The sequence below is a fragment of the Macaca mulatta genome, chromosome 14 (genome assembly GCF_049350105.2).
Source record: "Macaca mulatta isolate MMU2019108-1 chromosome 14, T2T-MMU8v2.0, whole genome shotgun sequence".
NCBI lineage: Eukaryota > Metazoa > Chordata > Mammalia > Primates > Cercopithecidae > Macaca > Macaca mulatta.
Window position 1 is genome coordinate 4,157,245 of NC_133419.1, and position 22,168 is coordinate 4,179,412.

General features: G+C 56.3%; 1 protein-coding gene and 1 long non-coding RNA gene across 22 annotated transcripts in view; one reads left to right on the forward strand and one right to left on the reverse strand.

The window, feature by feature from the left end:
• SHANK2 (SH3 and multiple ankyrin repeat domains 2) overlaps positions 1-22,168 on the forward strand; it is a 671,410-nt gene that overhangs the window by 629,775 nt on the left and 19,467 nt on the right. For 12 of the 21 annotated variants that reach the window (XM_077961772.1, XM_077961763.1, XM_077961773.1 and 9 more), the window contains 4 exons: positions 7,545-7,680; positions 8,194-8,274; positions 18,411-18,541; positions 20,519-20,630. In XM_077961772.1, coding sequence (XP_077817898.1) covers positions 7,545-7,680; positions 8,194-8,274; positions 18,411-18,541; positions 20,519-20,630 — 460 coding nt within the window. Of the gene's footprint in view, positions 1-7,544; positions 7,681-8,193; positions 8,275-8,546; positions 8,556-9,890; positions 9,912-18,410; positions 18,542-20,518; positions 20,631-21,561; positions 21,583-22,168 lie in introns of all 21 variants that reach the window. The other 9 variants (XM_077961764.1, XM_077961774.1, XM_077961780.1 and 6 more) reach the window with 6 other exon arrangements.
• Positions 11,378-16,619, reverse strand: LOC144334057 (uncharacterized). Its single transcript, XR_013403424.1, has 3 exons — positions 14,381-16,619; positions 11,956-12,245; positions 11,378-11,675 (listed from the first exon to the last, which is right to left on the reverse strand). It is a non-coding gene; the product is annotated as an uncharacterized LOC144334057 (long non-coding RNA).

Sequence of the window (22,168 nt, forward strand, 5' to 3'; positions counted from 1 at the left end):
TGGTTTGGGGAAGGGCAGAAGCTCTGTTACAAGCAAGAGCGTGGGAGGGCTGTGGCCTCCAACCTGCACTGCCCACTCCCTCCCAGGGCTGCGGCAGTCATTTTCCAATGGCAATGCCTCTGAATTCCCACTCACAACACCCCTTCCCCCAGGACCTTTAAGATGCCCCAGCCACCAACCTTGACCCTGGGTTTGCTAACAGCAGCAGCAGCATCTGGGGGCTGTGGCCTTTGCATGCCAGAGCTGCCTTTGCCATCTCTGCAGGTCTGGGTGGACTGCGTCCCCAGGGTCTGCTCCTCCAGTCCCTGCCTCCCAGCTTCCCTTTAACTGAGACCAGTCACTCCTGGGTCACCTGCTGGCTGAGACACCTCCTCCCTCTCCATCCCAAGCCTGGTACAATATATGTAATTGCAGGGGATAGGAGATGGGAACTGTCCCTAAGATCCCAGAGGAGAAGCTGTGGCCAGTCTCCTGGGAAAGTAGGCACAGCTATGGTTTGTCACTTGAGTTCTTAGTCCATTTGGGCTGCCGCAACAGAATACACAGCTCAGGTGGCTTAAACAGCACTTATTTCTCCCAGCTCAGGAGACCAGAAGTCCAAGATCATAGCACTGGCCGGCAAACTGGTTTGCAGAAAGCCATCTTCACAGGATGCAAAGGGTTGCTCTAAGGTCCCTTTTATAAGGGCACTAATCCTGTTAACAAAGGCTCCGCCTCATGATGTAATCACTTCCCAGAGTCCCTGCCTCCCAGCCGCATCACACTGGCAGTGAGGGTTTCGACACATGGACTGGGGGGGACACAGACACACAGCCGCTGCAAGTCCCCAGCTCCCATTCGTGGCCAGCAGGGTGGGCTGAGTCAGAGCTGAAAGACAGGCGGGGCGAGGGGGCGGGGAGCTGAGGAAGGCTGCCCCGAAGGCCACAATGCTGAAGACCCAGGCAGAGCCACATGCCGGCTGGCCGCGCTCTGAGCTCCTACGAGGAAGAGTGCAGCGCTCCATGCTGGGAGCCCCTCCTCAACGAGATAAACAGGATTCGGGGCCATTTTTGCTCTGAGGCCAATAGCCAGTGTCCCCACACTGGGCCCCTGGGGGAGGTCATGGGACCAAGAGCCAAGGCTGTGGCCCAATCAGTGTACGCTCACATTGGGCAGTGCTGGAGACCTGTGCCACTGCCTGGGCAACAGCTGCTGCTGCAGGGGCAGGTGAGCCTCAGTGGGCAGCAGACAGAGACGCACTGTGGCTGAGGGCCACTATAGAACAGTCCTCCGGGTGCTGGCCAAGAAGGCCGGGCAAGGCATAGGCCTGGTGACGGGGCACTGCAGGTGGGCAGCTTCGACCAGACAGGGACTCTCCCACAGCTCTGGAGGCCAGAAGTTTGAGATCAAGGTGGCAGTAGCATGGGTTCCCTCTAAGGCTGTGAGGGAAATCTTCCAGGCCTCTCCCATAGGAGCTGGCGGTTTCCTGGCAACCTTTAGCATCTCAAAGCATCACCCTAATCGCAGCCTTCATGGCGCCTTCTCCCTGTGTGCATGTCTCTATATCCAGACTCCCCTGACTCCCTTTCTTTTGAGACAGGGTCTCACTCTGTTTCCCAGACTGGAGTGCAGTAGCACAATCAAAGCCCATTGCAGTCTCAGCCTCCAGAGCTCAGGTGATCCTTCTGCCTCAGCCTCCCAAGTAGCTGGGACCACAGGCACACACCAGTACACCAGGCTAACTTGTATTTTTTGTAGAAATGGGGTCTCACTATGTTGCCCAGGCTGGTCTGAAACTCGTGCTCGAGCAGCTTGCCCACCTCGACCTCCCAGAGTGCTGGGATTACAAGTGTGAGCCGCCACACCCGGTCCAAATTTCCCCTTTTCATAAGAACACTAGTCACCTGGGTCAGACTCACCCTAATGGCCTCTTTTTAACTTGCCTGTATCTGCAAAGACCCTCTTTCCAAATAAGGTCATGTTTTGAGATACTGGGGGTTAGGACTCCAGCATATAAATTTGGGCAGGACACAGTTCAGTCCAGAACAAGTGTTCGGGGACACAGAGGTGATGCACCGGTAGGCAGGGAAGGGCAGGGGGCAGACTCTGCCCTGCCCCAGGACTTAGCCCTGATGGCGGCCTTAGGGGAAACTGGAGGGGTGGGATGTGGGGAGGGGTGCTGAGCATTCTGTCGGGAAAGGTCAGTGTGGGCAGAAGGTCGGGATGGATTCTCTGTGCTCAGTTGAGGGGGACAGGGCAGGTGTGTGCCCAGCAGCATGTGGGCACCATTCACCCCCATGAGCCCTGGTGCCCTGTGGTGTTCCCGACAGACAGGCTGTCATTGCCTGAGGTCAGAGCCGGGGACAGGCTGTCAGTGCGGCCAGGTTCTCACCAAGGGGGCTTCCTGTCCTGGGCCTGTATGATGGAGGTCCCTGTGGCACACTCATGGCCTGTGCTCTCTTGGAAGAATCTAAACCACACCCTGGAGGGGTGCAGAGCAAATGCGTGTTGCAGGAGTTACTACCGGTCTGAGATCATTTGCAGAGCCTCTAAACACCCCGAAAAGTCACAAGCCCCACTCCTGCGGGTGCCTCCCAGCCCCAGCTGCTTTGGGGAAGTCGGCATTTTTAGTGCCTTGATGGTATTTAGAGTCTAATTACAAACGCGCGTCACTGGGACCACATGCTTGGTGCTGGAACTGGCTCTTCATTGATGGAAACAATGTGGTTTCTATATTAAGTGCAAGATTCGGAGCCACTTTCCTGGCTTTTGCAAGTTTGAGCTGGGGTCCCCCACAGACCCTTCCAGACCTCATGTCCATGTCTGTCCATTGGGCCTGCATCTAGGGTTCAGGGTAATGCAGAGTGGTGACAGGCAGGGTGGCCACCTGCCTGTGCCCTAGCACCCACATGACATTCCCCCATTCTGCCTCCTCCTCATGCTCAGAGAGGCTGTTGAAGGCCCCTTGTAGACATGCCTCTCCCTCTGCAGGGGAAAGATTTTGGTCACAAGGTGAATGTTTTTTGAGAGCCAAGCTCTGCCACAGGAGACTGGCTTGGGAAGCTTAGATTGATACAGGGCTCACCAGTCATCTGCAGCTTCCCTAGGAAATAGAAATCAATTTCATGAATGTCACCTGGACTGCTTTTGAGACCAGCAATGTGCAGAGTTCAATCTGTCCTTTCCCAAAATTCTAAATGCAGATGGCATCAAAGGCAGTGATAGCAGTTTTCTGTTTCACTGGTGGCTGGCAAGAGCCACAAATCCAATGCCCCCTCAAGCTGAGAAAGTGACGTCACAGCCCAGGAGGCTGGGGCAGGTGGGCACAGCAGCTCTCTCAGCCCCAGCTAACAGCAGGGGAGAGTGCCGCATGCAAGTGGGAGGCCCAGCTCCCCAAGTGCGAGGGTTCTGATTTTTCAATGAAAACTGAAATTCTAGACTTTTTATGCAAAGGTTTCATACTCTAAATTGTGACAGCTAAGTTGAAACTGACTGAGGCACTGTGTGGGTGGGATTTGACCCTTGGTAATCACTGGATGGGGACCAAAGGGAACATCCTAGGATGTGTGTGGATGGTTTGAGGCCCTGTTGGCACCACATCCCTGCCCCCAAGTGCTTGCCAGGATAGGAAGCCATGCTGTTTACTGAGGACACCCCACTAGAGAGGCAGGTGTCCTGCCCACGGGCACCCAGCAAGCAACAGGGCCCCCACGGGCTCTGGACCCAATAATACGCTGATTCTGGAGGGGTGCAGGCCCACCAGGACCAGGGCTCTCCGGATACCAGCCCACCATGAAGCGGGAGGGAGGGCCCTCCAGGTGGGGCTGGGACTGCAGGGGAGCTCTTCCAAAGCAACGTTGTTTGGAAGTGGCTCATGACCTAGGAAGACCTGGGCGAGACAGATTCTGGAGGTCAGAGGGGCATCAGATGCCCAATAACTGATTCCAAACCTAGCTCCACCCCTGCAAGCCCTGTATGCCCCTTTGTCATCAGCTTTCAGAGAAAGCCAAGTGACGTTTCCAGGGCCCATGGGAGCCTCATTTCCTCCCAGCTGTCCTGAGCAGGTCCTGCCATTTGCTGCAGTCTGCTGAGGGCAGCAGGTCTATAAGGGGTACAGGGGACAGAATAAGGAATTGGGGAGCCCTGCTGATTAGGAGTTAGGTGGAAACAGCAGCTTCTGCAGACTCAGATACGAGACATCACATCTGGGCAGCCAGCCTGCCCCCGTGCAGGAACAGCTCTGGCTGGGGCAGCATGACTGTGTGGAGGTGTCGCCAGAACGTGCACCCAGGCTGTCGGCTACAGACAAGGAAGGTGCTGGGGCCACCAAGGTCCTCGGCCCCACAGCCAAGCATCCTGAGAATCCCCCATGAGTGGCTCATTCCCTGAGAGGCCCTCTGGTCCTTTTCCTAAAACACAGTCTCCCCTGCCCAGAGAAGAGTAATGTCTGTCTCTGACACTTCCGAGGAAAAGGGCTCTCCAGCCCCTTGACCCTTCCAAGGCACAGGAACAAACTTCTCCCCCAAAAGTGGCCAAGGGCCAGCTCTGGCCAAGATCATGGAAGGACAGCATCAGCCATCACAAATGAACCACAGGAGATTCTGGAGGATGAAGATTCTAGGGAGTGAGCCCAAAGCCGTGATGCTTAGCAGGCCGCAGTCGGAGGCCACATCCCCAGCCCCTCCCTGCCTAAGCGGCCGGGCTGCTAGAGTCCCCATCAGCCCAACGAGCCCTCAGTAGGCCCCAACTTGAGCCTGGCTTCTCCAGTGACCCATCCTTGTGCCAGTCCCATAGTCTCCCCAAGCATCAGATCCAGAGAACGCCCCACAGCGGGTGGCAGGAGTGAGCAGGCAGTAATATGCACTTTCTTGAGGGGGTTGGAGCCCCCTCAAGGCCTGGCACTGGGGGCCTGCCCAGAGCAGGGAAGCTGGTCCTAGTCCATCTCAAGGTGGGGCCAAGTCCTCCCCTCTCTACCCAGACCCCTGGGGATCTAGTGGCCGGGCAGCTGGGGGCTCCCTACTGTCAGGTCTTCTCACCAACGTCTCACACACTGGCCTCGTGACTCCTGAGCCGGGGCAGCCTGCCTCCTCCATCTCAGTTTGAGGCCCCAATGTCTCAGTGCCCCCCACATGTGTTTGGTACCTCATACTCACAGCTGCTTCGGTCACATGTCTCATCTCTGCATTGGACCTCAGCACTCCCTGGCCCATAACCTCACCCTGGCATCCTGGGCCCAGCTCTCAGGCCTTTTCTGCGCCCCCGGCCCCCTAACTGCTTCCTTGCCTATTCCCACCCCAGGACTCCGCTTCACACTGCTCTTGCCTGGTGGGTCCAGGCCTCTGTTCCATCTCCTTTTACTTGGCTCTGCCTTCTTAGGTGGTACTCAGCCACCTGAAGTTATGTGTTCACTTCTTTGTGTGTTGGCCAAAACTCCCTCATGAGGACGCAAACTTCCCACAGATGGAGACAGAGACAGCTGAACTGCCTGTGCCTCATGGCTTTTAGTGGTACCAGGAACAGAGACACTGGAATGATTGAGTGAATGAATTCCTGAGCAACAGCCGCTGCCCAGGTGTGCCGATTGGAGGGGAGAGAACCGATATAACGTGTGGCTTGTGTTCGGTTGCCTGTCTGTACCAGAGCAGCAAGGGTCCTGCAAGCTGAGGTCTGCCCTCCGAGAATTCTCGGCATTCTCTTCCTTGATCTGGCTTCTTTACTTCCTAAATCCATCTGCTTTCCTAATTACATTCTGAGAACCTCAGTAAAAGGGACAGCCCCAGGAGTCACCTTGCAAAGACCACTGCCGCTGTAGGTGGGCCTCTCTCCCAAGGCCCCACTAGGATGGTCCTGCTCCCAAGACTGTATCTTCAGGGCGGTTCAGGGTGATCAGCTGTCCAGTGGGCCCAGGACATTGGATACTCACTGCTGAAACCGGGCAGGTCTGAGTACATGGGAATGAGCCGGTCCCACAGCAGAGACTGCAGAGCAGCTGGCGTGGGGACTGCCCTGGCGCCACTGAGTCCTCCCTGGGCTCGTCACAGCTCTGCCTGGAGGAGCTCTGCAGCCATCTTGGAGGTGACTGAAACTGGCACATCCTGGGCCTGTCAACAGTATGGGGAGCCGGGCGGTACCTGCTTCTATCCAGCTCTTACATGGGTGTTGGATTTGTGAAAATCCACCAAGCAGCACACAGGCTTTACGTTTTCTGTTTGTGGCTACACCAGATGTTTAGTTTTTGAAAAATCCATAGCACGAGGAGGATATACGTACAGCGCAGTGTGGCTGGTGAGGGGCATGACTTCTTGGCTGTTGTTTGCCGTCAGGGTGCTTTTCTTTGTTCAAAGGTGGTGCATAAAGTAGCTGTAAACTTCACCTTCCCGGGCTTCCTCCTCCCTGCTGCCACCTAGAGACAGCTGCCTTTGGGCTGCGCTCCCATTCAGGAGCTGCTGGGATGAAGGTGCCAGAGGCCCCCTGTGGAGCTCAGTTCCATGGGCAGGGGTGGGGCCGGGGCCTTTTCACAGCAACATTTGAAAACCACTAAGGGTTATTCCTGCAGTAGCCAGGGTGGGCAGTGTCAGCCCAGACGCCCACCCAGTTCCAGTCTCTATCTGTCGGGTTTTCCTCTGGGAGTGGCGTGGGGCTGGGAGGCAGAGGCCAAGGCCATCTGCTGCTGAGCGTTGCTCAGGGAGGTGAGAAGAACAGACAGCAGAGGGCCAGGGCCCAGCTCCACCTCTGCCTGTGGGATGGCACCCTGAGTCCGTTCCTACTTCTGTGCCAGGTGCATTTGCCACAGCAAGAACAAATGGGGCAGAGGAGGTAACCGGCTCCTAAAGGGACCAAGAGCTCCTCAACTGCAGGGCAGTGGCCACAGCGTGGCAGCCTTGGGGGTCCCCAGCCTGCCACTCACCTTCCCAGGAGTACTGGGGCAGCTAGCTATCCAGGCCAGAATGGGGACAGGGCCCCCACTCTGTGAGCGCCCTGCTGGGCCAGGCTCTTCTGCCTTCCCAGGCCTCTGGAGCAGGAGAGCAGGGAGGGAGTGGGAGGAAAAGGGCCGCGTCAGTGTGATGTGCGTTCCCAGAATATATGAGAAGCAATTAAGCGCCACGTTTCCTCCTCCTGTGAGGATGCAAAGCCTGGCGCTGCAGCCCAGCCCTGGAACTTGCCTGTCAGGCTCTTCACATGCCGTCTCTTGGTGGCCGTGAAAATTGCCCCAGGCCTGTAAGAGTGAGCACGTGAGGATGCTCAGGTTAAATAGGAATCAGCCCTTCCTCCGCAGCAGCTGTGGAGGACTCAGTGGAGAGCTGCAGTGTCACAGGAGGGCCTCCCCACCTCCCCTGGCCTGCCCTGGCCTCCTGAGCCAGTTAAGTGACCTCCACAGTCACAGCAGCATTCATTCTGGTTTCCCCAAAAGCCCCTTTGCTTCCAAAAAGATGACGATCTCACTCCCCTCGCTTCCCTGCATTCGCCCCCCTTTTAGGAGCCCACATGTCTCTGCCTTGGGTGGGTGCTGGCTGTCTTCTTCTCCGCTGGCTCTCACTGACGCCATCCTCCCCGCCTTCCCACAGGTTAACAATGAGAATGTTGTCAAAGTCGGCCACAGGCAGGTGGTGAACATGATCCGGCAGGGAGGGAATCACCTGGTCCTTAAAGTGGTCACGGTGACCAGGAATCTGGACCCCGACGACACTGCCAGAAAGAAAGGTACATGCCCCACATTGCCCAGCTCCAGCCTGGGGCCCTACCAGGGGTGGGTGGGGGTGGGCAGGACAGCTGGGGGGCAGTGGGCCCTCTCTCTAGCTGATTCCACACTTCTGAGAGCCCAGGAACAGGGGCAAGACTGGAATTTGCCGCCAGAGCCCATGACAATGACTTGGGGCTCACAGGCTGCCAGAACCATCCGTGCCCCACCAGGAGTGCCCTTTTAGTCACTAGCAGGGGTCCCTTCTGCAGGCTTCCAACTCAGTGTCCCGTCCCCTCCCTCCCCCTGCCCAGGCCCACCCATGAGAGGGCAGCCTCTGCACTGCAGTTCAGAGATACAGCAAGATCCTCCTGAGCACCAGTCCTTTCCCATCATAAGCACACCTGCACAATCCCTGACCACCGCAGCCAAACAGCCTGAGACCCACCTACCAGCCACAGGGCCACTGCTGGCCTTATTCCTATGTCTGGAAACATAGTCTGGTGTCTCACACCCATCTCTCCTCTGCCCTCCAGCTCCCCCGCCTCCAAAGCGAGCACCGACCACGGCCCTCACCCTGCGCTCCAAGTCCATGACCTCAGAGCTGGAGGAGCTTGGTAAGTCGCACACCCGGCCCAGCCCCATAGTCGCCATGCCTGTCCCTGAGCTGCCCTTTGCAAAGCAGCAGGCTGTGCATGACCCCATGCTTGCTCGCTACCCCCTTCCTGCCCCTGTGCCCAGACGTGTGTCAGGAAGTGCCCCTGCATGCCCAGCAGCCCCACGTGTGCACCTCCCTCGGAGCCTCGCGGGGAGTTGTTGCTAGTCCTGCCTTTCCTCTTTTCTGTTTATCTAACATTGTTTTGTTTTGAATTTTTGGGCCTCTCACTAGTGGATAAAGGTAAGCAGCCCCACTGGGTCCCCAAAGCAGCTCCCCCTGCTGTCTAGGGCACCCCCACCAACATCCATCTCAGTCCAGGCCTCAGAGGCCTGCGCGAGCTGCTCCCCATGTGGCTCAGACCAGAAGGCTCCATCCTCCGGGGATCTGTGTAGATAGCATGGGCTTGGCAGAGCAGTCTGGTCTGCACAGCAGGCCTAGGGAACTCCCGGCACCTTTGTATAAGGTCTGCAAGGAACAGAGAGAGGCTCTGGCCCTCTGACTCCATCTTGGAGACAGGGGAAGGGCGACAAGCAGCCACGTGGGCCATGCTGGCCACGCAGGATCCTGTTCCGGGGAGTCACCATGGAGCCCAGGGACACCTTTGGAAAGAGGGTGGTTCTGAAACACACAGAGATGGCATGTGGGTGGAAATGTTTGCTCCACTGGAGCACAAATTGGAGCTGGTGAAGGCAGCTTACATGGGCACGGAAAAAATAAGCCCCTGCCCAAGGCCCACGGTCCAGTCCAGCTGGCCCAGGAGGTTGAGAGCCAAGCCCCGACCGGCACTTTCACTCACAGGCCCTGTCCTCCCTGCACTCCTGGCACAGGCAGCTTTCCCGAGAGGGGTCTAGCAAGTGCTGCCACAGTGGTGAAGCAGTAATCATCCTTCCTCGGCCAAGGGTGCTGAGGGTGGCCAGGCCGCCTCTCACAAGGTTCTGGGCTGGAGTCTGAGGACGGGCATGAGGCCTCAATCCAAAATAGCAGCCCTGCAGTGGCACTGCCCCACCCACCCAGAACCAGTAGTGCCCCGCGTGGGAAACCCACTTCCACGTGCCCCAGCCTCACAGTCGATGGAGGAGGTGGCCAGCCTCCAGGCCCTCTCCACAGAGGCCTGTCCTGGGGCTCCCCAGAGAGACAAACCCAGCAGCTCTCATCTTTCCAAGGGGTGCTCCCACGAGCTCAGCTCAGTCAAGAAACAAAGGAATGAGGCAGGAAAGGCCACAGGTGCGCTCTGAAGGCTGGTCCCACCACCTCTGCTCATGTCTGCTCTGAGAACTCATCCCCCACTTTGGCAGGGTGCTGGTGGGACCAGAGGTGCTGAGGAAGAAGGAAAGCCCCTTTCCACTGCCAGGCAGTAGGTTAACGAGCAGGGCAGACAGGACAGAGTTGTGCGGGCAGCCAAGGTTTGCTGCTCCGTGGATAGCACAGCCTGCGTTTGCAGCGTTCCAGACAGCCCCTGCCCCAGTGCCAGCCCAGCCTGCTCCTGAGGCGCCCGGAGCTGACAAGGCCCGAGTGTAGGCTGCGGGCGGGCGCTGCATCCTGGTGGCTCACGGCGCTCCCCTTTCTGTTTGCAAGCCTCAGTCCGGAAGAAGAAGGGTAAGGGAGGCCCGGTGTCTGTGTCAGCCCCCTGCCCATCACCCCCCCGTGGAACAGAAACCTCCTTTGTGACGCTGTGCAGTCTTGAGTGTGCCGCAAAGCCTTGTGTTGCCTTCTCCCACCGGGTCCTGCCCGAGGAGCCCCACCCTGGAGCACATCCGTCTGTCTGTTCTTTCTGCTTGGCTTCTCCTGTCTGTGATTCCCCAGCGTGTCCTGTGTTTCTTCCCTGACCTGTGTTCACATCGTCATGACCGTGAAGCTGGCAGGACCCCTGTTTGGTCTTAGCTGGGCAGCCTTCAAGCTCTGTCTGTGAGGCCTCCCGGGGCCTGAGTCACATGGGGCTCCCTGGATGGGGGGCTGCAGGCGAGCAGAGCCCCTGGCTGCATTCCTGACCCTCAGGAACCCTTTGTGGTGGGCAGGAACTGCCTCCCTTTAAGGCCCGGAAATCACCCACTCCCCAAGAGGCTGCCCTGTGCCCCGTGCCTGGCACTGGGGGGAGAAGGGAGCAGGGTGAGCTCTTTGGCTACACCTCCCCACCCAGGGCTGGTGTGGAGTGGGAGACTGGCAATCACCATGGAGTGGGCAGGCGGACCGCAGGCCCCGGATAGACTCGGGTCCCCCTTTTCACAGCAGCAGGCACATTGGGGGATACTGCTCGCCTGCTGCTGGACACAGCTCCCCCAACAATTAAAAGCAGCACTCCCAGCTTTTAATTCATCTCTTGGAGTTGGGAGGACCCTAGCATCTGGCCAGAGGCACTGGCCCTAAGGCAAATCTTAACTGTGTCCCAGTCATGTTAGATGAGAATGGGTGAAGTGGGCGTAGAACCACCACCGCCTCCTCCCCTGGCTGTCCCTGCCTACCGCCCCCGCCTGTGTCATCCCAGTGGCCTCTGTGCAGCAGCCCCGGGCTTGCACCAGCATCCTACGGCTGCCCAGAAAACTCCCAGCAGGCTTTCTAGGCCCCGTTGCTGCGCCGAGGATGTGGACGCCCGGGATACAGAATACCCTTCTTTCTATGTCGTGCAATTACGTTTCTGTGTGAACGCCCCTTCAATCCAAGGCCAAACCCCAGCTCACAGGAATGGCCCTCTATTCATCACCTACCCGAGGAAGACGCCCGCACCACAGGTGCCCATGGACCCAGTTGCCAGAACAGCGCGGGACAACAAAACTCCCTTGTCAGGGAGAACAGTTCGGGACTCAGGTGGCTGAGCCGCTGTGGGCGCCTGTGGCCTGCTGGGACCTGGCCCCATCCACACTGCCCTTCTCCCCCAGTGTGGCATCAGAAGATAAGAGTCACAGCCTGCACGGCCAGGAGCTCCAGAGAGAGAAGATCCACCTCCCGTCTGAGCAAGAGAACCTGACTACAAATTTGAGCTTAAATGCCCCAGAGCCCCAACCCCAGCTATAACGGGGGCAGGGGTGGGGGCAGGCAGACCCCAAAGGGACTAGCAGCCGTGGCCTGGCCTGGTCACACTGGGGGGTCCAGCTGGGGACTGAAGACACCGAGGGGTACTGACAGCCCCTGCCTCCCGGGCCATGAGCGCATCCCATGGTGCACATTGCGAAGTGTGGAGCACACATTGGGTGTGCAGCAAATGCTCCAGGACCCTGGTGCTGCCTCCACCCGTCTCTGGGAAGACTGGCCTCTCCTCGGAAAAAGCACTCACCACACTCCAGAAAGGCATGTGGAACAAAATCCAGAAAGGCATGTGGAACAAAAGTCAGGCCTTTGCAGTTGTATTGGGTTGAAAAGTGACCCCTCACGCCTGTAATCCCAGCACTTTGGGAGGCCGAGGTGGGCGGATCACAAGGTCAGGAGATCGAGACCATGGTGAAACCCCGTCTCTACTAAAAATAGAAAAAACTAGCCGGGCGCAGGGGCGGGCGCCTGTAGTCCCAGCTACTCGGGAGGCTGAGGCAGGAGAATGGCGTGAACCCGGGAGGCGGAGCTTGCAGTGAGCCGAGATTGCGCCACTGCACCCCAGCCTGGGCGACAGAGCGAGACTCCGTCTCAAAAAAAAAAAAAAAAGAAAAGTGACCCCCAAAGTTCTGTGAATGGGACCGTATTTGGAAATAGGATCCTTGCAGATCTAATCAAGATGAGGTCATGCTGGACTCGGGTGGGCTCTAAATCCAGTGACGTGTCCTTGTAAAGAAGGAACAAGCCAAGAAACACCATGGATTTCATCCTCCCCAGACCCTCTGAAGGAACCTGACCTTGGACTTCCAGCCTCCAGAACTGTGCAGGGATATGTTTCCATTGTTTTAAGCCCCCCGGTGCGTGGTCATTTATCTTAACATCCCTGGCAAAGCACCTCAAATCCCAACTCTGTCCCCTGCTAGCTTTACCCTGCTTAGTGATCCCAGGTTTTCAGTTCTCCATCTGTAAAATCTTTAGTGTTTAAGTGTTCTCTGAGCACCTGCCCTAGACCCCAGACCCTGTGCTGGGCTCAGGCAGAAGCCGGCTGTCAGGCAGGATTTGGGGTGGGGCCTCTGCCCCCGGGCACATGAAGGGGACTGTGGCCTCCACCCTGCCAGGCACCTCTGACTTGTACCTTCAGACTCTAGCCCTTGGAAGGTGTGTGACTCAGAGCTGCAGGCCAGGACCAGTCCACCAGAGTCCAAGCACACACTTCCCACCCTGCACTGCCTCTTTGGAAGATTAAACCAAGAGGCCAGCCAGCTGGCAACAGCCGCTGCTTCTAACACACACAGCTTCTGTCCTCTAACATCTGGCACTGCAGATGTGTTTTCCTTTTGGAAATGGAGTGACATTTATACTCTCTCACCCAGAGACAGGATGTAGTGGCACTGCACCTCCAGAGAGGTAGACAGACCACTTCAAGCTCACATAAGGGGAGAGAGCAGTGGTTGAGAACCGATAGGGTCCCTGGATCATCTTGGAGGATGTGAAGCAGACCATGAGTCAGGTCCCAGGAAAGCTGAAGAGCTGGAGCAGCCCTCTGCAGCCCTCCACAGGGTCTGGTCTGCTGCTTTCCCCCGGAAGGTTCTGAAGAGTCGATGGGGAAACAGCTGGGCACTCTGCCCCTCAATGGAGCTGGCTCCCAGGCTCTGGGCCTGCTGCGTGGCCACAGGCAAAGGAACTCGCTGGACAGTGGACCTAGCGTCGCTTCAATGCAGAGCCCATTTCCTACCTGGGGAAGCAGGAGACTTGGCCACCAGGTGCCTGTGTGGTCCTGGGCCTCCCGGCCTCAGCATGGACGCTGGGATTGTGTCACTCCTCGATTTGGTGACTCCCTTGTGACTCGCTGAGGATGCAGAGCAGTGGCAAGATTTCTCTAGCACGGGGAACGCTGCTGCTTCCCCACTATCAGGGGAACCTGCATGGAAGTCAGCCCGTGGTCCAGAGTCAGCTCATGGGCTGGGGGGCTCTGGTAACAGGAAGGGCAGGCAGGTGACAAACCTACCACCTCCCCTCCCTTTTCCCTGTGCCTGGTCAGCATCACGTGTGTCTTCTAGAGAGAACACACGCTTGCTCAGAGGGCTGAAATGCGGGTGACTGCTGGGGCATCTTCATCAGCTCCTCACTGGAGTATTTTGGGATTTGACAGTTTCAAATCTGTCTGAGGCTCGTTTTCAGTCACTGAGCACTTCATTCGAAGACTGCCAGGGGCCGGATTCGCTAATCCCCTTCATCCGGAGTCCCTGAATAAAGACCTAGTTCTGAGCTTTTATAAATTAAGCATAATCCTTAGGAGCCTAGAATGAGAAGCAGGAATCTGCAGTCCTGTGGCTTCTCTGAAAAGTCTTGGAGATCTGGTAAACAAGATCTCCGAGATAGGGACTGAGCAAGTCAGGCCAGCACGCTCCCACTGCCCACATCCCCAAGAGACGAGGGCCAGGAAGGACCCACACCCCTGTGGGGGACCAATGCAGGGTTTTCCTTTTTCATTTGAATTACACTAACTCTAACTTAAAAAGGAATGCTAGCCCCTGACCCTGTCACCCCAACACGCCCGGCTGCTCTCACCTGTTCTGGTTCAAAAGAACGTTTGTTTTGGGGTTATTGGGAAGGGAAGGGTTTAAAACAGAGACCGAGCATCCACAGTCAAAGTGGCCACAGCTTCAGGGATGCACCTGCAGGGACTTGACCAACCCCACCCTCCGACGTGGCGACTGTGATGATGGGAAGGGCGCCCCCACCCCCACCTCGTGGTTCTCCTGGACGAGGCAGAGCATGCCAGTGCTGACCCCAATCATTTCCAAACTAACATTCTGCAGCCGTTGCCCACCAGGGCCCAGGGCTGGGCAGCCCATCCACATGGCAGGCATAAGGCTCGGGGGACCCCAATCCCAGCCCCAGCTCCCGCCTGGTCCCATGGTTTGCCCCTGTATGGCCTTACGCATCTCAGACCTGAAATGTTTTCGCTTCAACAAGGGAACAATCCCTTTACTACAGCCAGCTTCTCATGAGGATGAGAAACAGGATGATCAGCCCAGAACCTCCCCCTGATTCAGGGATGGTTGTCATTATTGACCAGGACACCTGTCCTTCACCCCGGGCACACAGTTACATGAGGTGTGTTTGGCAAGATGCCTGTCGCAGGCCCTGAGGTCCTAAAATCACAACCTGTAGCCTGTTCATTTTGGGAATGTGAGGATTCAAGGCAGTGCCCCGGGGAGGCCAGGCAGCAGACCCTCAGTGTGCAGTGGATGGAAATGAACCAGCCTCATCAGCAGGAGTTTGTTAATACATAAAAAGCAGGCGCATGGCTTCTGGAAGGGCCCAGTTGGAAACAGGAGCTTCTTGAAGATTTGGCTCGTTTAAATTGTAATCCCAGGAAAGCTGTTACACCTTAGAGTCCCTCCTTCTTTGATGTGCCCAGACATGGCCAACAGCACAGTGGAGCCTGGCCATAGCCTTCCCACACCCACCTGCGCTCAGGCCTTCCCCTGCAGGGCCGTGGCTCTCCTGCATCTTCTGGGTCTGACACCTCTGTCCATGTTCAGTGCTGATAACTTTCCTTCACCTCAGCTATTCAGCCCTGGCTGCCACCTTAGCCTCTGAGCTTACCATAGCCTGAAGTCCGGCCAGGAGGGATGCCCAGGGGTTTCTGGCTCGGATGGGCCTTCCTGCATCTCCACAGGGGCAGGCCCGAGCACAGGCAGGTGGCAGCCAGGAAGGCACCCTTCCCTGTGTGCACCTGCATACAGTATCCGGCGGGCTGCATTCTGTGGCTGTCCCCAGAGCTCACCACCTGGAATGCCCCCGTGGGATGTTTGGTTGGGCTCCAGCTGTTCTTCCCCTAACCTGGTGGCATTCCTTCTGGGTCATGTTTGTGGAGGTACATGCTGCTGCACCCCACTCAGGCCTCACCCTCCACTGGGGTCAGAGGAGGGGCCCAGGCCAGCACTGTCAGGAAGCAGGTCCGGGGCATCCCCATCCCACAGTGCCCTGGCTCACCACAGTTGTGGGACATAACTCCCTGGTGACGGAGGCACATCTCAACCCCTGTTTCACTGGAGAAAAATACTCTGGGGGCCACCAGCGGCCACATCTCAGTTGAGGCAAAGAACAGCCACTGCCCAGCGCCCCCACTTCCAGGGACAGACCAAGCTGGAGCTGCACGTCACAGCCGGCCAAAGCAGATCACCCAAGCGTCAGCCTGGTCCTGAGTCAAAGGGGAACAGCCCAGCTGATGGCAAGGCCAGGGCAGAGAGGCCTGCACAGAAACAAATTCGACCCCAGCCATCCAAGGAGTTCCACCCCAGCCCTAGGAGGGGAAAGGCTCCTTGGAGGAAGCAAATTGTTGGAACCATGGCAGGTGGATCCGGCCCGTCCAGCCCAGAGAGATTGACAGGGACCCTAGCAAAGGGAATGTGAGACGAGGCAGCCATGCAGCACCTGCTGCAGCTGGAGGAGCTGGGCTGAGGAGGGTCTTGAATGCAGGTGAGGACAGCACGGCTCTGGACTGGGGTCACAGGTCGCAGCCAGGATGTCCCCACTGCCAAGTGAGATGAGAATCGGGTGTTTCCTACCGTGCCTGACCAGTTCCCTGAGGAGCAGATGCTTAGCATCCACTGGGGGAATGACAAGACCCCAAGGAGGCATCAGGCTCGTCAAAGAGCCAGCAGGGCTTGTGGGTCCAGGAATCACAGGAGAGAATGCGTGAGCAGGGATGCAGCAATGGGGCCCAGTGAGCCCGCGGGCCTGGTCAGCTGGACTTGGTCATGAAGGGAGAGTGCTGTGGGGGGAGATTGGGCTGCCCGGACACTATGGGGCAAGGGCTTTCTTGCTTTGCGTGAACACTTGGCATTTTGCTGACAACTGGAAACGTGGTCCAGGCCAGAGGTCGGCAAATGCCTCCCTGAAGGGCCCGATGGTAAGTGTGCTGGGCTTGGCAGCCATATGGCCTCTGCTGCACATTCTCCTGCCTTTTCTTCCCCCTCCTTGTTTGAAGGCTAAAAACATATGGCTTGGCGTGGTGACTCACACCTGTAATCCCAGCACTTCGGGAGGCCAAGGTGGGCAGATCACTTGAGGTCAGGAATTTGAGACCGGCCTGGCCAACATGGTGAAACCCCATCTCTACTAAAAATACAAAAATTAGCTGGGCATGGTGGCGCACAGCTACTCAGGAGGCTGACACACGAGAATTGCTTGAACCCAGGAGGTGGAGGTTGCAGTGAGCCAAGCAGCCTGGGTGACAGCGAGACTCCATCTTAAAGAAAAAAAAAAAAAGTATAGACTGACCTGAGGTTCTGGCCCAGTGTGGGCAGGACTGGTCCAAGGGTCTGGAACACAGGCCTGGAACCAGGCCCCTCATGCAGACTCTACCATGAGTGTCCACAGGTGTCAGAGTTATGTACATCTCAGCTGCTCTGCAAGGTTGAGGGGCCATCACAGGGTGCCCGGCTCAGTGTCCCCAGCACACCCCCATTTCTTCTCCCCAAACTTCTGTTGTGGGGACCTCTGGTCTGGGCTGCCTTTGTCAGGAGCCTGATGCCTTTGTGTTGGACAACCCTGAGCCATGCTGTGGCTCTGGAAGCTTTGCCCATGGGTCAGCTCCCCGTGAGAAGCTGCCATGACAGGTAACTTCCGCCTCATCCTGAAGAACAACTTGGAGATGGGGGCCTTCCTCCCTGCACTCTGCTCAGCTCCGACCCGCACAATAGCCCCATGACTCAAAGTCTGGGCAAGTCCTTAGCATACACTTCATGGGAGGCCACCAGATGCCAAGAGTGGGCTTAGGGTGGCCAGAAGGCAGAATGTTCTAGATGGCCTGCTTCTTCCCAGGGAGTAAGGCCAGTGCTGTCTCAAAGGCTTAGAATGGGGTACACCCACCAGGCACCGCACTGGCTTTGTCCCAACCCAGTGACATCTCAGAAGTACAGCTGGGGTCACTTTTTCCACAATCGGGACTGGAAGACCAGTTCTCCAGGTCTCAGTGGCACAGGGCCCTTGCATTTAAACAGCCCTAGACACACCCTTATGCCTGATCCAAATACCCTGAGATGAAGCTAAGGTGTCAGGAGAGCTCCGGGATGTGCTTCAGTTTTCAAGTTAAAAAAAAAAAAAAAAAAAGTGCTGTAAATGTCCTTTTTAAAAAGCTTTTGTTAATTGCTAAGGATTCCTTATAAATAAATTTTGGTTTTCATTTTTTAAAAGGAAATGGGAAGGTTCTGCGTTGGGGAAAATTGTAACAGAGAACTTTCCTCTGCAACACTTACTAATGCCTGGGGGCCCCTGAGCACCCTGGCTTCTGAAACACCCACACTGCCTTGGATGGCAGGTCCTCATGTCTTGGCAATCACAGTTACAAAGGAACCATATTTCTGAGTCTCTTTAAAAAAAAAAAAAAAAAATTTCAAAAAGTCAGTTTAGTTAACCCTCACAAGAATAAATCCCATTAGTAAGAATAAAGTGATTCCACTAAAGAAATGACCCAAACGCCTGTAATCCCAGCACTTTGGAAGACCAAGGCAGGTGGATCACTTGAAGTCAGGAGTTCAAGATCAGCCTGGCCAACATGGTGAAACTCCATCTCTACTAAAAATACAAAAATTAGCCGGGCGTAGTGACAGGTGCCTGTAATCCCAGCTACTCCAGAGGCTGAGGCAAGAGAATTGCTTGAACCTGGGAGGTGGAAGTTGCAGTGAGCCAAGATTGCACCACTGCACTCCAGCCTGGGCGACAGAGCAAGACTCCGTCTCAAAAAAAAAAAAACCCGAAATGTCCCAAAAAGCTTCAGAGCCCTTGGTGGGCTGGGCACGTCTGAGGAGGCGACTGAGCTGTGGAGGGTCTTCTATGTCCACACCTCGTGCATGCCTCCAAGGACAAGGTCTGGGAAAGGAGCCCATGCCCCAGTGGGAATGCATGTGGCAGAGGCACACGCATGCTCCTCACAGCAGCAACAAATGCCCCATGCACAGTTCTGGATGCTGGAGTGGCTGCTGCACCTGTGCGCTTTCCTATGGACGCCCAGCTTCCCCTACTGGTGATGCTGCTCCAATCCTCACGGTTCTATTGCAGATAAACCCGAGGAGATAGTCCCGGCCTCCAAGCCCTCCCGTGCTGCTGAGAACATGGCCGTGGAACCAAGGGTGGCGACCATCAAGCAGCGGCCCAGCAGCCGGTGCTTCCCGGCGAGCTCAGACATGAACGTAAGTGGCCATACCTTGGGACCACGCGGGGCAGGGGCTGGCAGTGACCCAGGAAGTGGGTGGGCTGTCTCAGTAGCTAAGGCGCACATGCTGTCATGTCTGGTTCATGCTGTCCAGAGGTGGGGCCCAAATCCAAGTAGCCACAGGACGAACAGCTGGGTCGGTCCGTGCAGACTCACAGTGGTGGGACACAGCAGACCACATCTAAGCCCTGCCACTCCCTTACTGCACTGACTGCCTCTGCTTACTCAGTGCCCTGAGCCTCAAAGGTGTCCCCTGTCATACTTTGCTGAGGACCTGTGAACACACGGATGTAAGGGGCCTTGACGCACGCTTCAGACAGAGGTGATCTTGCCTCCTGGTCCACCCAGAGCACAGAAATACTCCGGTGTGGAAGAGGCCGTCTGTCCCACATCCCATGTGGCAGTCCCCGACGTGCTCTGAGATCCTGAGCAGCACTTGTCCTCGGGGCCTGAAGTGCCATGAAGGGCTTCAGTGTCTGCTGGGTAGAGTGGGTGCCTGGCTCAGAGCAGGTTGCCCATGCCATGGTCACCTTCCCTACGCAGTCAGGAGGGCACACAGCTGGAAAAGGGCCTGGGGCAGAGGCTGCTCGATTCCCCCAGGCACATCCTGAGGAAGGCGTGGCCTCCTGGACCCTTGGATTGCTTCTCAATTTTCCAGAGGCAGCCATCTGAGCCTGATGTCAGATTCCGGCACTGCCTACCTGTCGTGATTGCTTACCTGACTTAGTATTCCCTTTGAACCAGTATCAAACTGCCTCACTATTTCTAGCCTTTTCTTGAACAATAACACTTATAAATATTATAAATTTACCACAAGACTTTTCTGTAATGTGCATTAAACAACTGTTAATGGTTACAATTAAAATATCTGCCCTCACACCTCCTCCCATCACCTCTGAACTTCACAAGGGGCCTTCCCCTTCAGGCCCTGCCTACCCGTCCTTGCCTCCCTCTTTGTTCCCAGTCCTTCGCAGCACCCACGTGCCCCACCTAGTTGGGGGGTGTCTGAGACAAAGTGCCCTCGACCTCCCAAAGGGTCCCAATTTCCCCCTCCAGCCTCAGGGCCATACAGTGAGACAAACAGAGGCTGTGGACACATGGAAACAGCATCTCCAAGCTGGAGTAATAAAAGCTTGCACACGAATATTTCCATTGAGCTTCCGCATCTGATATTCTTCTGGGTTGGCCTTCAACACTACAAGTTTGGGGCCCTGAGCCATCTCAATTTTGCAAAGAAAGCAGCAGCCTGGGGAAGCCAAAGGGTTGGCAGCACCAGGACTCTGCTTCCAAGGTGGAGGAGGGGAGCCCTAGGCTCCTCCTGGAATAGGCCGAGGAGGGAGGAAGCTGGGCAGAGCCTGCTGCTGCAGACTCCACACTGTGCCCCCAAGCAGCTCCAGGGCTTGCTCAAGCTAGCTGGCACATCACACTCACCCACACACTACCCTAATACCTGGCTGGCCCTTGCACATACTGTGGGGCTAGTATCATGAGCCCATTTTATGAAAGAGGAAATGATGGCTCCTATGTAAAGACTTGATGGTCACATGGCACATGGGGAGCAGCGTATGGACCCAGGCCAGACCCCACTGCCCACCACTCTGTGCCCTTTCCCACGAGACAACCAGCCTGGCCCCCATCTCAGAGAGACGTGTCTGTCCAGCTGCTCTGGCAAATGGTGTTGCAGCAGACCACATCTCCATGGAACAGGGCATGCTGCCATCCTAACAGGGCCAGAGGCCAATAGCAGCTGCAGTGAATAGGAAAGGCACCTAGAGAGGGCCCTTCCTGGGTCCTCAATGCTGTGGCTCATCAGCCCCTCTGGAGATTTGAGGTGGCTCCAGAAGCAGCTTGGGGAAGCCACAGTGACAGACGTTCCCTTGTGGCCTCTGGGCCCTGTGACTCTGGGTGGGGGCTGGCCAGGGCTGCATCTCACCCTAGGCTCTCCGGTTTGCAGTCTGTGTATGAACGCCAAGGAATCGCCGTGATGACGCCCACTGTTCCTGGGAGCCCAAAAGCCCCATTTCTGGGCATCCCTCGAGGTACGATGCGAAGGCAGAAATCAATAGGTAAGAAGTGTGGCACTCCCCCACAGAAGTTGCCCCTGGGCTTTCAAACAGCCTTAGAGCCCCTCGGGAGTTCTGACCCCGGGCCTGCCACAGTTGCCTTGGCGTCTCACCCCAGCAAGGCCCTGCCAGCCCACCTACCAGAGGGCAGGAACCTGGCCTTGCCCACCAGGGAGCCATTGGAACATCTGAGTGGCATGAAACTTATGCCCCCTGAAGGACACAAAATCCGGGGTGGCTTCTGTAATATTGAAGCCCAGTTATCTGTGATAATTCCAGCAGAGTAAAGGGGCAGCGGGGGCAGGGTGGTCTGAGCCAGGCCCCCTGCCCCACCCTGCCCTGCTCAGGGTGGGAAGGGCCAGTGGGTTCCCTGCATTCCCCAGCCACCACCAGGCCTGGAGGATGAGCTCAGCAGATATACTTCCAAGGGTGGTCTGGTCAGGGTCTCGAATTCTAATGAAATAACGTACTGTGTGTTGCAGAAAACTGCCTTCCTTTCTTCTTAATGTCACAATTATTCCTATTGACTCTGTTGCAGGCAAAGGTACACTTGACCTTGAGACAAGGTCACACTTGACCCTTTGAGACAGTCCCTTTGTGAGATAATTCAGCATTGCCTTTACTGTGTCAATTCTGATAGAAGCTAAGGCCCTTGCCCTGTGAGAGTTGTGGGGGCAACCCTGGGACTCTGGTCTGCCCAGCCCACCCCAGGGGCACTGTCCTATGTGTTCTGGAAATGCCTCTGGGCTGCTGTGCAAAAGCGCAGTGTGCTTGTGAGTCTGAGGTGGATGACTGTAGGCAGTCACTAGGCAGTAAGTGGCCATGGAGGTGGTGTCTGCTGTGCTTAAAGCTCCCCCTGCACCAGCAAACTCAGGGGGAGCTGCGTGTTTGTCTTGCGGTTACTGGTTAATAACAACTGATTTCCTCCTGTCAGACAGCAGAATCTTTCTATCAGGTTAGTGAACCCTTATGGTTTGGAATCTGTAATCTGAATGTAACCCAGTTTACTTTATAAGGTGTATTCTTAAATTAGTACTCCTTGGGAACATAATTGCCAGACTACCAACTCAGAGTGACTGGTCAATGGAGAACGAGCCATCTTTGCAATGCCAAAATGTCCTCCCACAAGGAGTATGTTAAATTTGGAATACCCTTATCGAATGGAAGTTTTCATTGGAATAAATTATTGTAGTTTGTCCTAGGAATTTTTTTTCATTTCAAGTAATTTATTTTGCTACCTCTTTGAAAACCCTGCATGCTCCTGACATGAAATCCCTGTGCCGTGCGTCTGTCGGTGCGTGTGTGCGTGTCTCGCTTCCCTTCTCCCTGAGTGCTCCTGTTGACGTGTCTGTGTCTTGAGCTGTTGGACAGTCTGTAAAGTCACACCCAGGCAACACACCCAGAGAACCCTCAGGCCACTGCTGGCTGTTGCAGGACCTCAGCTGCATCCCCACACACTCAACATCCACGTATTTTCATTAGGTCAACTCATACTTTGTGCCAGTATGAGGTTCTATCAGCTGTGATCATGGTGGTCCGCT